The sequence below is a fragment of the Protobothrops mucrosquamatus genome, unplaced genomic scaffold (genome assembly GCF_001527695.2).
Source record: "Protobothrops mucrosquamatus isolate PMUCROS unplaced genomic scaffold, P.Mucros_1.0 scaffold3719, whole genome shotgun sequence".
In the NCBI taxonomy this organism is placed as follows: domain Eukaryota; kingdom Metazoa; phylum Chordata; class Lepidosauria; order Squamata; family Viperidae; genus Protobothrops; species Protobothrops mucrosquamatus.
Window position 1 is genome coordinate 4,785 of NW_015389672.1, and position 13,654 is coordinate 18,438.

General features: G+C 47.8%; 1 protein-coding gene across 1 annotated transcript in view; it reads right to left on the minus strand.

Moving 5' to 3' along the window:
* Positions 1-7,621: 7,621 nt before the first annotated feature.
* FBXL18 (F-box and leucine rich repeat protein 18) overlaps positions 7,622-13,654 on the minus strand; it is a 19,087-nt gene continuing 13,054 nt past the window's right edge. Inside the window, exon 4 of the mRNA XM_015827466.1 lies at positions 7,622-7,778. Within this exon, the coding sequence (XP_015682952.1) occupies positions 7,622-7,778 (157 nt within the window). The remainder of the gene's footprint in view (positions 7,779-13,654) is intronic.

The window sequence follows — 13,654 nt, forward strand, 5'->3', positions numbered from 1 at the left end:
GCAGCTGGACATGCTGAGTGGACACAGGTAGAAATGGCTGTCTAAAGGTGCTCCTTCAAGGAGGGGGCAATATAAATGTTGCACCAAGAGAAATAGTAGATTTCTTCTCTGCTCTTACAAGAAAACCAGATTAAACATCTTGACACCAGCCTCCCACAGGTGCTTTGTATTTGCACTTCTGTGCAGTCACAGCTGCTTCCAATGTTTCATTAAAATTAAACTTGCTGGTTTTAAGATTGGATGAGAAACAAACAAAATGGATGGTGGCTAGATTTTACCCTGGGAACTGCCCTTTTTTTTTTGTTAGGACACATTCACTTCTCCTTGTTCACTGCAGTCTTTTTCCTCTGGGAATAACCATAAAAATCCATATTATTCGTGGACTTGCCTCCCCAAGTAAGGAGAAATGAGAAGACTAGAAAATGTCTTCTCTGCTGCAGAAATTACTGGGGAATTCTGGGAGTTGAAGTCCATGGGTCTTAAAGTGGCCAAGGTTGGACATCCTGATCTAGATAAAGGGGGGGGGGAAACAACACAAATCCAGTTGAATTTGAACTTTGGTAACTAAACTAAAACTTGTCCAGTCCAGCCATTGCCCCAAATTTCCTGATGCAGCTCTCAACCGTTAACCAAAAATGTTTGGCTTTTAAAAAAATAAAAAAATAAAAAATCCAGCCAAGATCAGCAAGGTGCTGCTACCGTTTTGAGCTGCTAATTCTCCTCCCCATCACGAAAAGGCTCAATTAGCCAGTTTCCTGCATGGTTCCCCCCATAAAACAAACTGTGTTTGTGAACCAATTTGCCAAGCCCCCCTACAAGAAGCCCATAAAGACTTGGCTGCGTTTGCTGCTAATTTGATAACAGTCACTTAACGAGAAATCTGCTCTTCCTAGAGAGGTCTCTCTCCCCCCCCCTTCCTTTTATCAGCGCTGTGAAAATTACATTATTTTTCCCCTTGTAGCAATAACAAACACGTAGCCTCTTTAATGAAATGCCCTTTTTCCCTCCACACACACACACACACACACACACACACACAAAACATTTGTTCTGCAGATGGTAAAAAAGGAACTTTTTAAATCACTGTATCTTTTTCGTTCTCGGAGTAGGATATAACAGAATATATCCTTTTATGTTGACTCAGTGATTCTCTGAAATATACAGAATATAGAATAACAGAGTTGCAAGGGACACTGGGGGCTCTCTACTACTACTACTACTACTACTACTACTACTACTACTAATAATAATAATAATAATAATAATAATAATAATAATAATAATAATAATGATAAAGTTGGAAGGGACCTTGGAGGTCATCTAGTCCAACCCCCTGCTTAGGCAGAAAACCCTATACCATTTCAGACAAATGGCTGTCCAGTCTCTTCTTAAAAACTTCCAGTGTTGGAGCAGTCACAGCTTCTGGAGGCAGGTTGTTCCACTGGTTAATTGTTCTCACTGTCAGGAAGTTTCTCCTTTGTTCTAGGTTGCTTCTCTCCTGGATTAGTTTCCACCCGTTGCTTCTTGTCCTGCCTTCAGGCGTTTTGGAGAATAGCTTGACTCCCTCTTCTTTGAGATACTGGAATGCTGCTATCATGTCCCCCCTCGTCCTTCTCTTCATTAAACTAGACAGACCCAATTCCAGCAACCGTTCCTTATATGTTTTAGCCTCCAGTCCCCTGATCATCTTTGTTGCTCTTCTCTGCACTCTTTCTAGAGTCTCAGCATCTTTTTTACATCATGGTGACCAAAACTGGATGCAGTATTCCAAGTGTGGCCTTACCAAGGCCTTGTAAAGTGGTATTAATACTTCAAGTGATCTTGATTCTATCCCTCTTGTTAATGCATGTCCAACCCTCTGCTCAAGCAGAAGACCTGGCCTATATCATTCTGGAGAAATGACTGTCCAGCCTCTTCTTGAAGATCTCCAGTGATGGAGCACCCACAACTTCTAGAGGCAAGCCATTCCACTGATGAATTGATCTAGGCTTATAGACTAAAAGAATCAGAGAATTGGGAGGGACCTTGGAGGTCTTCTAGTCCAACCCCCTGCTCAAACAGGAAACCCGTTCCACTGGTTAATGGTTTCATCTGGCTGGTGGATGGACTTGCCCATAATATCCAACCCCACGTAAAAATGGTACAGCTTAGGGGGAAAAACCCCCGCCACTGTATTCTACATCTTGTACAAACTCATCCCGTGGGCTCCTTTAAGCATTAGAAGTAAAAATAGGAGAATATATATAGGGCACCAACCTAACTCTTTTATGCTTTTTAATAAGAATTCTCCTTCCATCAAATATCATGTTTTTGAACGGTCGGCGCTTCTCCAAATACAGAAGAAGCATTCCTCTTTTTTTTTGTTGTTGTTGTTTCCTTTAATGTTTTCAGACAGCCATTTTTCAAAGTTTTCACCAGAGAGAAGAAAAAAATCTTTATCTCCCATCTTCGGAGGGAAGAGTCGACTTCAAAGCATTCAGGAGAGGAGGAGAAATCACAAATACATACAGAAAGCTCAAATCCTGGGCCCCAGTAGTTTCACTCCGTATTATTTAATTATCAAACAGCTAATTAGCAATGCTTAATTTAACATTCTCAGTCTGTGGAGATGGATGTTTCTCGGGAAGAAGCTATCCTTATGGAAGGCAGCTATTTTTAAGGCAAAGGAGATTAGCTTAAAATAAATAACTTAAAAGGAGGTGGCTAAGCATCCTGCCTCCATATTAACATAGAAAAGACACGCTTGAATCTTTCCAAGATAAAAGATTGTTACTGTTGTTGTTGTTGTTTTAAAAAAAGCATACATTTAAAATGAAATTTCTTTGTCTACTGTCAGATCTAATCCTCAGTTGTGTCCACTGAGCTAATATTCTCAATTGTTCCAAAATGGGGATCTTGTCTTGGCTCCTGGACGTCTTGGTTTCTGGAGCTTGGAGAATGTGACTGACGGTAGACGTTGAGGTGGTCTACTCGGGTGGTCTACTCTGATCTGTTGGTCTACTCTTGAGGACCCCTGAAGATTCAACTGGTAGTGTATCGCTGTCACAGCCTACAGGCTTCAGCAGAGAGGTATCTGCCGCCTGCCCCACCAGGAGATGCTTCCTTGTTCCACCAGATGCTTGCAGGGACCTTGGATCACAATGCTCAACTGCCCAGGATCTGGACTCAAGATCTGGCCATCATCACCCTTGGAATAGAGGAGCCGGTCTATTCAGGAGTCTAACTAGTTGAGGAATTGAGACTGGCGGTCGTAAGAATTACAGAATAACAAAAGAGTTGGAAGAGATCATGCAGGACTTTTAGTCCAATACTCTGTTCAAGCAGGTCAGCTTATAACATGTCAGACCATTATCTGTCCAGTCTCTTCTTCAAAACCTCCAGTGATGGAGCACCCACAACTTCTGGAGACAACTTCCATTCCACTGGTGAACTGTTCTCACTGTCAGGAAATTTCTCCTTAATGCTAGGTTGCTTCTCTCCTCGATTAATTTCCATCCGTTGCTTCTTCTCCTGCCTTCAGGGGCTTTGGAGAATGGGTTGACCCCCCACCTTTTCTTTGTGGCAGCCCCTCAAATATTGGAAGACTGTTATGTCGCCCTTAATTCTTCTTTTCATCAAAGTAGACATACCCAGTTCCTGCAACTGGAAGGGACCTTGGAGGTCTTCTAGTCCAACCCCCTGCTCTGGCAGGAGACCCTATACCATTCCAGACAGATGGCTGTCCAGTCTCTTCTTAAAAGCCTCCAGTGATGGAGCACCCACAACTTCTGGAGAGAAGCTGTTCCACTGATTATTCTGTCAGGAAATTTGTTCTTAATTCTAAGTTGGATCTCTCCTTGATACGTTTCCATCCGTTGCTCCTTGTCCTGCCTTCAGGTGCTTTGGAGAACAGGTTGACACCCTTCCCCCATCTTTTTTGTGGCATGGGAAGACTGCTACCATGTCACCCCTGGTCCTTCTCTTTGTCAAGACTAGGCATGCCTAGTTCTCTCAACCGTTCATCATATGCTTTAACTTCCAGATTCCTAATCATCTTCCTTGTTCTTCTCTGCACTCTTTCCAGAGTCTCAAGATGGAACCCAGTCAGGCCATCGGATTGGACCATTCAGTCCACATTCTGCAGTTCACCACGGCCACACAGATGCTTCGGTTAAACTCCCAATCCTGGATGCGGAGGGCAGTAGATCCCTCCTATCACCTCCCATCCTCCACCGGGTCATAAACAGCCGTAGCTATTAGTGGTTTCTCCTGTGTAAACCAAAGAAGTCCACTTTTGCAGCCATCCAGGCAATTCCTGGCTGCAAATTCCACTATTTCTCTCAGGGTTCTGGAAGCTGGGAGGAGGGGGGAGGAGGTGACAGGCTCAGACAAGACTAAAGGGCAGCTTGAGGTTCTTCCAATCTCTTCGGCAGGCTTTGGGAAGGGGGCGAAAGAAGCCATCCCCCCCACCTGCCACCCCCAAAAGTGACCCAGTTACACGAAGATAATAAAGGCTTCGGAGCCAAACCAAAGCCGTCAATCAGCGAGAAAAGGAATACGTTTGCTGCTTCCCAATGCCTCTTGCTTTCTACCTGCTTCACCCCCCCCCCTTCCAAAAAAATAAAAAATAAAAAAGAGCAAGGAAAGGCTGGCATCTTGTATCCGACTCTGCCTGGCATCCTGTTCCCTTCTCAGCACTCGGAGCATATGGCACGCTGCTTTACAACCCTCGCCCCATGGATAGGAGACCGCTGGGGGTGTGTGTTTCTTTTCCCAAAGCCAATGTTGCCGAATATAAATTGTAATTAAAACCGATGCCAAAACGGCACTTAGAGAAAATAAGTGCGTTATTAACATCTGCTGAAGCCTGCCTGGAGAGACACCCACCACCACCACCCACCCACCCGTCGCCCGAACGCTCCTTGGCATTACGATGACTTGTGGCGGAGGGGCTTCAGCGCAGCGAGGCTGGGGTGGTGGGGCGGGAGGGGGAAAGATGCCTCTTGGGGCCCTTCCTTAGGATTGTGTACTGCCCCGCTGGCCTGTACCCAGGGGCAGAGGTTGCCCTCAATGTACAACCGTTCGAAGTTGCAAGGGCACTGCAAAAAGGGACTTAGGAGCGGCTTTCGAACTGACGAGCCGTTGCAGCGTCACAGGATCGAAATTCGGACGCTTGGCAACTGACTTGTGCTTATGACGGGTGGCAGCGTCCCCTTTTTGCGACCTTCTGGCCAGCAAAGTCCAGGGGGAGGCCAGATTGACTTAATGACTGTGTTACTAAGTTAACACCTGCAATGATCCACTTAACAACTGTGGCAAGAAAAGTGGCAAAACGGGGACAAAACTCACTCACTTAACGAACGTCTCGCTTAACAAAACGAATCTTGGAAGCAGAGCTACCTGTGAAGGATTGGATGGATGGGAAACAGCGGTTCGTGCCAAATTAGGAGAGAACAAGCTAAGTGGACCCATGGCTTCGAGGCACATTTCTGCCATGTGAAAACACACACACACACACACACACACACACACACACACAGAGTGGGTTTTTTTTAAAAAAAAAGAATAGAATTGCAAACAAAAGGTGTACAGAAATGTTTATATGCCATCTGGATAGGTAAATCCACTGTTAAACCACTTAACACTGAGATCAGCATCACTTCTGAATGTGCACGCGCGTATACACACCCACACCCACACACGCACGCAGTTACAGATACCCAAGCAGGCTGGTGATTCTGAGCACGGAGCAGCCCAAGCGAGTCGTGAGGGATTGAAAACAAAACGAAACAAAAAAAAAAGCCAAAAAAAACCAAGCAGGGCAAGGGGTGCCCCGACGTCACACTATTCTTTGGAAAATGAATGCCTAAGTGACACCCCCCCCCCGCCCCAAGGACAAAGTTACTGGCTGTCCTCCTGCAGGTGGAACACAGATTCCCTAGAAACACCCCCACCCACCCCAAACGATCCTCTAAAACAGGGGCATCCAACCTTGGCCCCTTTAAGACTTGTAGGACTTCAACTCCCAGAATTCCAGCTGGCCAAGGAATTCTGGGAGTTGAAGTCCATCGGTCTGGAAGGAGTCAAGGTTGGACAGCCTTACTCTGTAAAACCTAGACAATCAAGAGCAGAAGAACAGGCTCAAAGTTAGCTCTGTGGTAGCCCTAACCCTTATCTGTCCCTCAGGGGAACACCGGACACTAGTGGCGTTTTGTCAAGGACTAGAAACTTAAGGGTCAATCCGAGACAGGACCTTTAGCGCCGCAGCTTGCTTTGAGATACCTCTCTTCAAAAGGATGTCTGATTTGGGGGGGGGGGAGAAAAGGAGAAGGCATGGACCCCCTTCTTCACAAGGGGGTCTTGTCTATAAAATCATCCGAATGTCACCTACAGGAGGACTGGAGAAGACACGCTGGCTAAGTTCCGCCATCTTCTCCTGCAACCTCACTTGTCTAGCCGAACACGAGATGGACGACTGCCGCTTTGCCAGATTACGTTCTTGATTATTATTATTATTTAGATCCACAACTGCTCTGTGCCAAAGTGGGATTTAGGTACGAGGAGGGTTGTGCTCCTGCTAAAATAAGCGCTAAAAAATAGCGGAGAAGAAACAGGCAACATTCAGAACGATTGCGAGCAATCTGAGCCATCCCCTTCTGGGCCTTTAATGTTGACGGGGCGGCTTCTTGCTTCTGGCCAGGAAAACAGTAACGCCGCTCTTAAATGTCTTTCTGATTCTCGAGGGGTTTTTCAGGAAAGAGGAAGGGGCTCTGGACCCCCAAGAAAGCTGAAGGAAGGGCACGCTGGTCAAGATTAGCCAAATTTGGCTAAGCAACTGGAGTTAAGCAAGTGTTAAAATTTCCAAATTCACCTGGATTCCCACAGTTTAAGACAGGGGTCTTCAAACTTGGCCCTTTTATGCCTTGTGGACTTCAACTCCCAGAATTCCTCAGCCAGGCACGCGTGCCTGGCTGAGGAATTCTGGGAGTTGAAGTCCACAAGGCATAAAAGGGCCAAGTTTGAAGACCCCTGGTTTAAGACAATTTGTCTTTGGAACCCTTTTTGGAGTGCCTTAAAAATTGACGGAGCGCACAACCCCGAAGCAGAAGAGCGATGTTTCTCAACCTGGGCAACTGTGAGATGCGTGGACTTCCTCTGCGTGCTGGCTGGGGGAATTCTGGGAGTTGAAGTCCCCCCATCATAAAGTTGCGCAGGTTGAGAAAAAACACACAAGGAACTAAGACAGGAAAACCAGGCAGCTTCCACAAAGAAGGGACCGAAATTCCTCTTACCTTGAATCCCACCTCAAGTTAAACAAGAATTCAGACATTAAATAGCAAGGAAGGAACATTATACGGGAAGGCCCCCTTCCTAGTCCCCGACAGTTCCCACGTTCTGCAGAAACAAGGGCTAGAATATTATTTTTTTAAATAAAAAAAAATGGTGGTGGCGATGGCAGGGGTTACAATTTTTTTTTTCCAAGGGCAAACTTGGCCCAAACGGGATCCTCGGAGCAGCATCGAGAACCGAACGGCATTCCAACGACGGTCACGAGACTCAACAAGCAATGACGGTCAACCGAGGAGGAGGAGGAGGAGAAAACAGGCCATCTTCTGGGTCCTAAACCAGGTTGCTTCGCCCGTCACCACCACAGATTGGGCGGTTCCTCGGCCACCCGGCTTTTGAACAAGGTGATCTCGTCCAGGTGCATCATGGGCACGTCCCGGATGACCTCGGTTAGGTCTTCGTGGAGGAGAGGGAACACCACCACGTTCAGCGCCGGTCGGTCAGCCTGGAAACTAACCCAGAAACAAGGATTACGTTTGGAGAAGAAGCCGGAACGGGGCTGTTTTTAGCACGAACGGTTTGCAAACCCCAGATAGCTCCGATCAGGGAGTCCTCGCCTTGCGAGCAAAACTGGGACCAGGATTTCCGTTGCTAAGCAAGGCTTAACTCACCGGTTAAAGCGAGTCTGGCTGGCTGAGGAATTCTGGGAGTTGAGGTCCACAAGTCACAAAAGAGCCACGGTCCCCAACCCCTGTGACCTGGTCCCTTTTCTTGCTCTTTTAGGCATTGTCATGTCTGCCTTCCTCCCACAACTCTAGAATCTACTGTCCTAAATTTTCCGCCGCGCCGTTAATTTCCCCTTATTAAAAAAGGAAGGAAGGAAGGGGCCGTCATAAATTTCTCTCTCATCCCTGTACACACACACAGGGCTGCAGGCATAATTAATGCAACGGGAGAAAGCACTGCGCCAAAGCGTGGTGGTTGTACGCGCGCAGCAGCAAACGAGAGGCTGCAGCACTTACAATCCATCCACAATATTTTTCTCCGGGAAATGTCCGTGCAGGCGTGGGGGAAACGTTTATATATCTTAAAAGCCGGCGCAGACAGGATAACGATGGCTAAGTAGAGAAGCAACAGGACAGGACATGAAAGGTGAATAGCAGGTGGCGCCAAGAAGGAGGTGAACATATATGCTCAAATGCACGCAGAGGAAATCAAAGTGTTGGGCCTTGGATGCCAACGGAGGAAATGCAGGTCACCTCTTTTTCAGTGGGAAAAGAGAGCTTTAAGAAAGAGACCATTGGTCGCATGCTGTTTTCTTTCTCTCTGCTTCTTATTCGAGCATTATTCCTTTTACGTGGCTGAGAACAGGACGCGTTCTTGTTCCCCGTGAAACGGACACTAAAATCCGTGCGATTACGCATGGGGGGTAAAATGGACCAGCTTCTGAAAGCGCCGAAGAGCGAGAGAAGAACCTGCTGGCGGTTTAAAACCCGATTCTGAGTTTCTAGCCCTCTTGACTGCTGCACGTGGAAGGTAACAGGCGACCCTGCCCTACCGATAATGGCTGGATGACACAGTCGGGACTAGATGTTAAGAAATTGTGACATGTGATCCGACTGGGGAGAAGCAGTAGAAGCCCCCTCTGAGTTTGGTTAATAAGATTTAGATCAGTGGTTCTCAACCTATGGGTCGCGACCCCATTTGGGGTCGATCGACCATTTCACGGGGGTCGCCAAGCAAGGCTGTCCGCCATTTTTTTCCCCTTTTCCAGCGGGTGCCTTACCTCCCTTGAGCTGGGCCAGCTGGTGGTCGGCCTGCTCCGTCTCTGCCGCTTGCCAGCTACGCCTCGGCCGGCGCAGAGGCCGGAACCACGGATGTGCGGCACTCCCGGGCAGGGAAAGTCCTTGACTTACGACCAGTTGGGTAGTCCTCGACTTATGACCTGTTTAGTCCTCAACTTACGACCGGTTGGGGGTCGCGGCATTAAAAAGGTTGAGAACCACTGATTTAGATCCTATTTTCATGCCCAAGGCAGGACTAGAACTCACCGTCTCCTGGCGATTGGCCCAAACTCACCCAGCCGGCTTTCGTCCCTAAGGCAGGATTAGAACTCACCCTCTCTTGGTGATTGGCCCGAAGTCATCCAACTGGCTTTCCTGCCTAAGGTGGGACTAGAACTCACCGTCTCCTGGCTAACTTCCAGCTGGGTGAACCAACTCCCACCATTTCAGCAATGGCCGTACAGGCTGGGGAATTCTGGGAGTTGCAGAAACTAATCAAGGAGAGAAGCAACCTAGAACTAAGGAGAAACTTCCTGACAGTGAGAACAATTAACCAGTGGAACAACCTGCCTCCAGAAGCGGTGAATGCTCCAACACTGGAAGTCTTTAAGAAGAGACTGGACAACAGTTTGTCCGAAATGATATAGGGTATCCTGCCTGAGCAGGGGGTTGGACTAGATGACCTCCAAGGTCCCTTCCAACTTTACTATTATTATTATTATTATTATTATTATTATTATTATTATTATTATTATTATTATTATTATTATTATTATTATTATTTCTGGAAGCTGTTGGGGAATGGCAGGCCTGCCATTATTTCGTACCAACGAGCAGCAGCTCTGGAGAGTAGCTTGCCTTCCAGAAAGAAAAAAGAAAAAAAAAAAAACCTGGCCAGGCTTTAATCCCAACTCCACATTAATTGGAATTAAAGGCAACGGTTGGAATCTCTTTTTCCTAAATCAGCAAAAAGCGCACAGATCAATTGGCGAGTTGATTCCATCAGGTAACAGGGCGCACCGAGGCGAACTCCTTCCAATAATGCCTTCTTTCCAAGTGCTTAATCAATGAAATAATATACATATATATATATATATATGAATCCCTGCCAGTATTGAGAGGATAAACATCCAGGAGCTGATGGCCCAAACCTGCAAATTCAGCTTTTTTTTTTGGGGGGGGGGTCATCGCTGGCTTGTTGCTTCAGCAGCTGAACTTTCCAAGAAAACAGGCTGGGAGATGTGAGTTGGGGCACAGTTGCTAAGACCCCACCCCAGAAAAAAAAAAAAGGGGGCACCGGGAATAAGGGGAGGCCCTCTGTGCATGCAGGAGTGGCCGCTTTCTCCTTCTGTGGGCTTGGCTACCCCATGTGCCCTGCAGTAAATTCATACCCAGGGCTTTGAAGTCCCAGAATATATGGCAGGGGGCTAAGCGCCAAGGAGAAACATCCCGCAGAGCCCAAGGGGAGCAGTTGGCACAAGAGGGGGCAAGGATTAAAAGGAAGGAGGCAGAACAGCCCCTTCCAACCTCCAGGCTTAGCTCTATCATCGCTACAGCCGGCAGAAGAAGAAAAAAAAACACCCTGGGAAGCTGTTTTTCCAACATCTCAGGCAAATTAAGAAGTTATTTCAATAATTGGCCAATTAAGCCTAATTTATACTTAGGAAACACATTAATGGTGCTGGCCTCTTGTTCCCCTTCTCCCCCCCCCCACGCCCCCCGCCCGTTCCTGCATCAAGTGGTGCATGTTGACACAAACAAGCCATGATGAGGAGGCTTTCAATGGGGAGGAATAATCTGGGGCTGGCTTATCCCCATGAACTTTGCCTTGTCAGGGGGTGGCAGAGGGGGATCACGTGACTTTGGGTGCGCTGCGACCGTCGTTAAGTAGGAACCAGCTGCCCGGCGCCTGAATTTAGATCCCACGATCGTGGGGAGGCTGCGACGGTCGCAAGCGGTGAAAAACGGCCCTAAGTCCCTTTTTTTAAGGGCCGTTGTAACTTTGAACGGTCACTAAGAGAACTTGTGGTGAGTTGAGGACTGCCTGTGGTTCTAAATGGGGTCTCTCTTTCACGAGTTTCTGCCCGCTGCTTCTTGTCCTGCCTCCGGGCACTCCGGAAAGTCCGTGGGTCCCCTCGTTTCTGTGACAGCCCCCCAAGTCCTGGAAGACGGCTGGCCTGTCACCTCCTGTCTGTCTCCCTAGACCTCCTTCCAGAGAAGGGCTCTTCTTTCTTCCTGCGGGGGGGAGGGGGGTTGCCGCCTAGCAATCTGGAGGCGGTTCTGTGTGCCTGGATTCGGTGTGAAACGCCTTTTATTCTCCGACTTGCCTCTCCTTCCCACAAGGAGGAGGTTAAGGAAGAGAGAGAGAGCACCAGATTCGCCTTCCACTTCGCATTTCATCTTCATAACTACTTGGAAGGAAAGACAGGCTGAGATGCCTTATGGTTCAATATCTCTCCCTCCCTCTCTCTCTATCTATCTCCCTCTCTCCTCTCCCTTCCTCCCTCTCCCTCCCTCCCTCTCTATCTCTATCTATCTCTCCCTTCCTCCCTCCCTCTCTCTTTATCTCTCTCTCCTCTCCCTTCCCTCTCTCTCTCTTTTTCTCTCCATTTATCTTTCTCTCTCTCTATTTCTATCTATCTCTCCCTTCCTCCCTCTCCCTCCCTCTCTTTATCTCTCTCTCCTCTCCCTTCCCTCTCTCTTTTTTCTCTATTTCTCTCTCTCCTCTCCCTTTCCTCCCTCCCTCCTTTCCCTCTTTCTCTCCCTCTATCTATATCTATCTCTCTCCTCTCCCTTCCCTCCTTCCCCCCCTCTCTCCTCTCCCTTCCCTCTCTCTTTTTTCTCTCTCTCTCTCTCTATATATATATATCTCCTCTCCCTTCCTTCCCTCCCTCCCTCTCTCTCACTCTCTCTCTCTCTCTCTCTCTCTCTCACACACACACACACACAGAGAGAGAGAGAGAGAGAGAGAGAAAGAGAGAGAGAGAGACGTTCAGGGCTGAACATGTCACAGCCCAGCACTGCCAGGGCTGCAACACCACACTGGGGGCTTTTGGGTTTTTTTTTTTGCAGAGCTGAGGATGCTATGGGCCTTGAGCCCTGGCATGACTGCATCCCTCGTTCATTTCCACAATCTTTATTCTTCTGGCTCAACACTGAGCCCTGGGAGCTGGTCTTCGGAGTGCGTCGGTTGCAAAACGTAAGGAAGCTTTTAAAACAATCCACCCTGCGAAGCTTTGATTTCCAGATTGCCCGAAGGAGAGTCCCTCGGAAGAAGGAGAAAAGAAGAGGATCCCCTACGCTTGCTCTCGACGTGATTCAGAGGGGGAAGGTGTAAATTCGGCCCCCTCCTCTCCATGGAAAGCCACAAGGGCTTCTTCCGCCCTGGTTTATCTTCCCAAGTTTGATGAAATCAGCCCCGGAGGGGAGGGGAGGTGGGAGAGTAGGCAGGGACTGCTTCTCCCCAGAGCAGACTCCAATTTCAACAAGTGCCCCCACCCTCGAGGAAGGCACACCACGAAAGCAGCCGGGGCCTTTATTATTAATTCAAGCTGACAGGCTGATTCAAGGATTCCAAGAGAGCAGGAAGCCAAACAGACGGTGAACACTGGAACGAGATCTTAAATGATTCACTACATTAAGCCCTCCGCAATCCAATCGGAGGTGGGGAGCCAAGCTAGCAGACATGCTTAGGCTAGCAAAGAGGGCTTGGCAGCTCCTGGACCAACAGCAGGCTCACCGCCAGCCAGCCAGCCAGCCCCGAGTGGCAGAGCCGTTTTCAAGGTCAGGAGGAGGAGGAGGAGGCAAAATAGAAGAAGAGAAAGAGAAGGAACGGGAAACAGGAGGAGGAGAAGAGAAAGGAGGGAGGAGGCGGCAAAATAGAAGGAAGAAGGGTAGAAAGGAACAGGAAACAGGAGGAGAGGAGAAAGAAAAATAGAAGTAAAAAGAGAAGAAAGAGAAGGAATGGGAAACAGGAAGAGAAAGAAGGGAGGGGAGGAGGCAAAATAGAAGTAAGAAGAGAAGAAAGAGAAGGAACAGGAAACAGGAGGAAAGGAGAAAGAAGGGAGGAGGAGGAGGCAAAATAGAAGAAAAAAGAGTAGAAAGAGAAGGAACGGGAAACAGGAGGAAAGGAGAAGAGAAAGAAGGGAGGAGGCGGAGGCAAAACAGAAGAAAGAAGAGTAGAAAGAGAAGGAACGGGAAACAAGAGGAAAGAAAAGGAGGGAGGAGGCAAAATAGAAGAGAAGAAAGAGAAGGAATGGGAAACAGGAGGAAAGGAGAAGAGAAAGAAAGGAGGAGGCAAAATAGAAGAAAGAAGAGAAGAAAGAGAAGGAATGGGAAAATAGGAAAGGAGAAGAGAAAGAAGGGAGGAGGAGGAGGCAAAATAGAAGAAAGAAGAGTAGAAAGAGAAGGAACGGGAAACAGGAGAAAAGGAGAGGAGAAAGAAGGAAGGAGGAAGAGGCAAAATAGAAGAAAGAGAAGGAACGGGAAACAGGAGAAAAGGAGAGGAGAAAGAAGGGAGGAGGCAAAATAGAAGTAAGAAGAGAAGAAAGAGAAGGAATGGGAAACAGAAGGAAAGGAGACGAGGGAGCAGGGAGGGAGGGAAA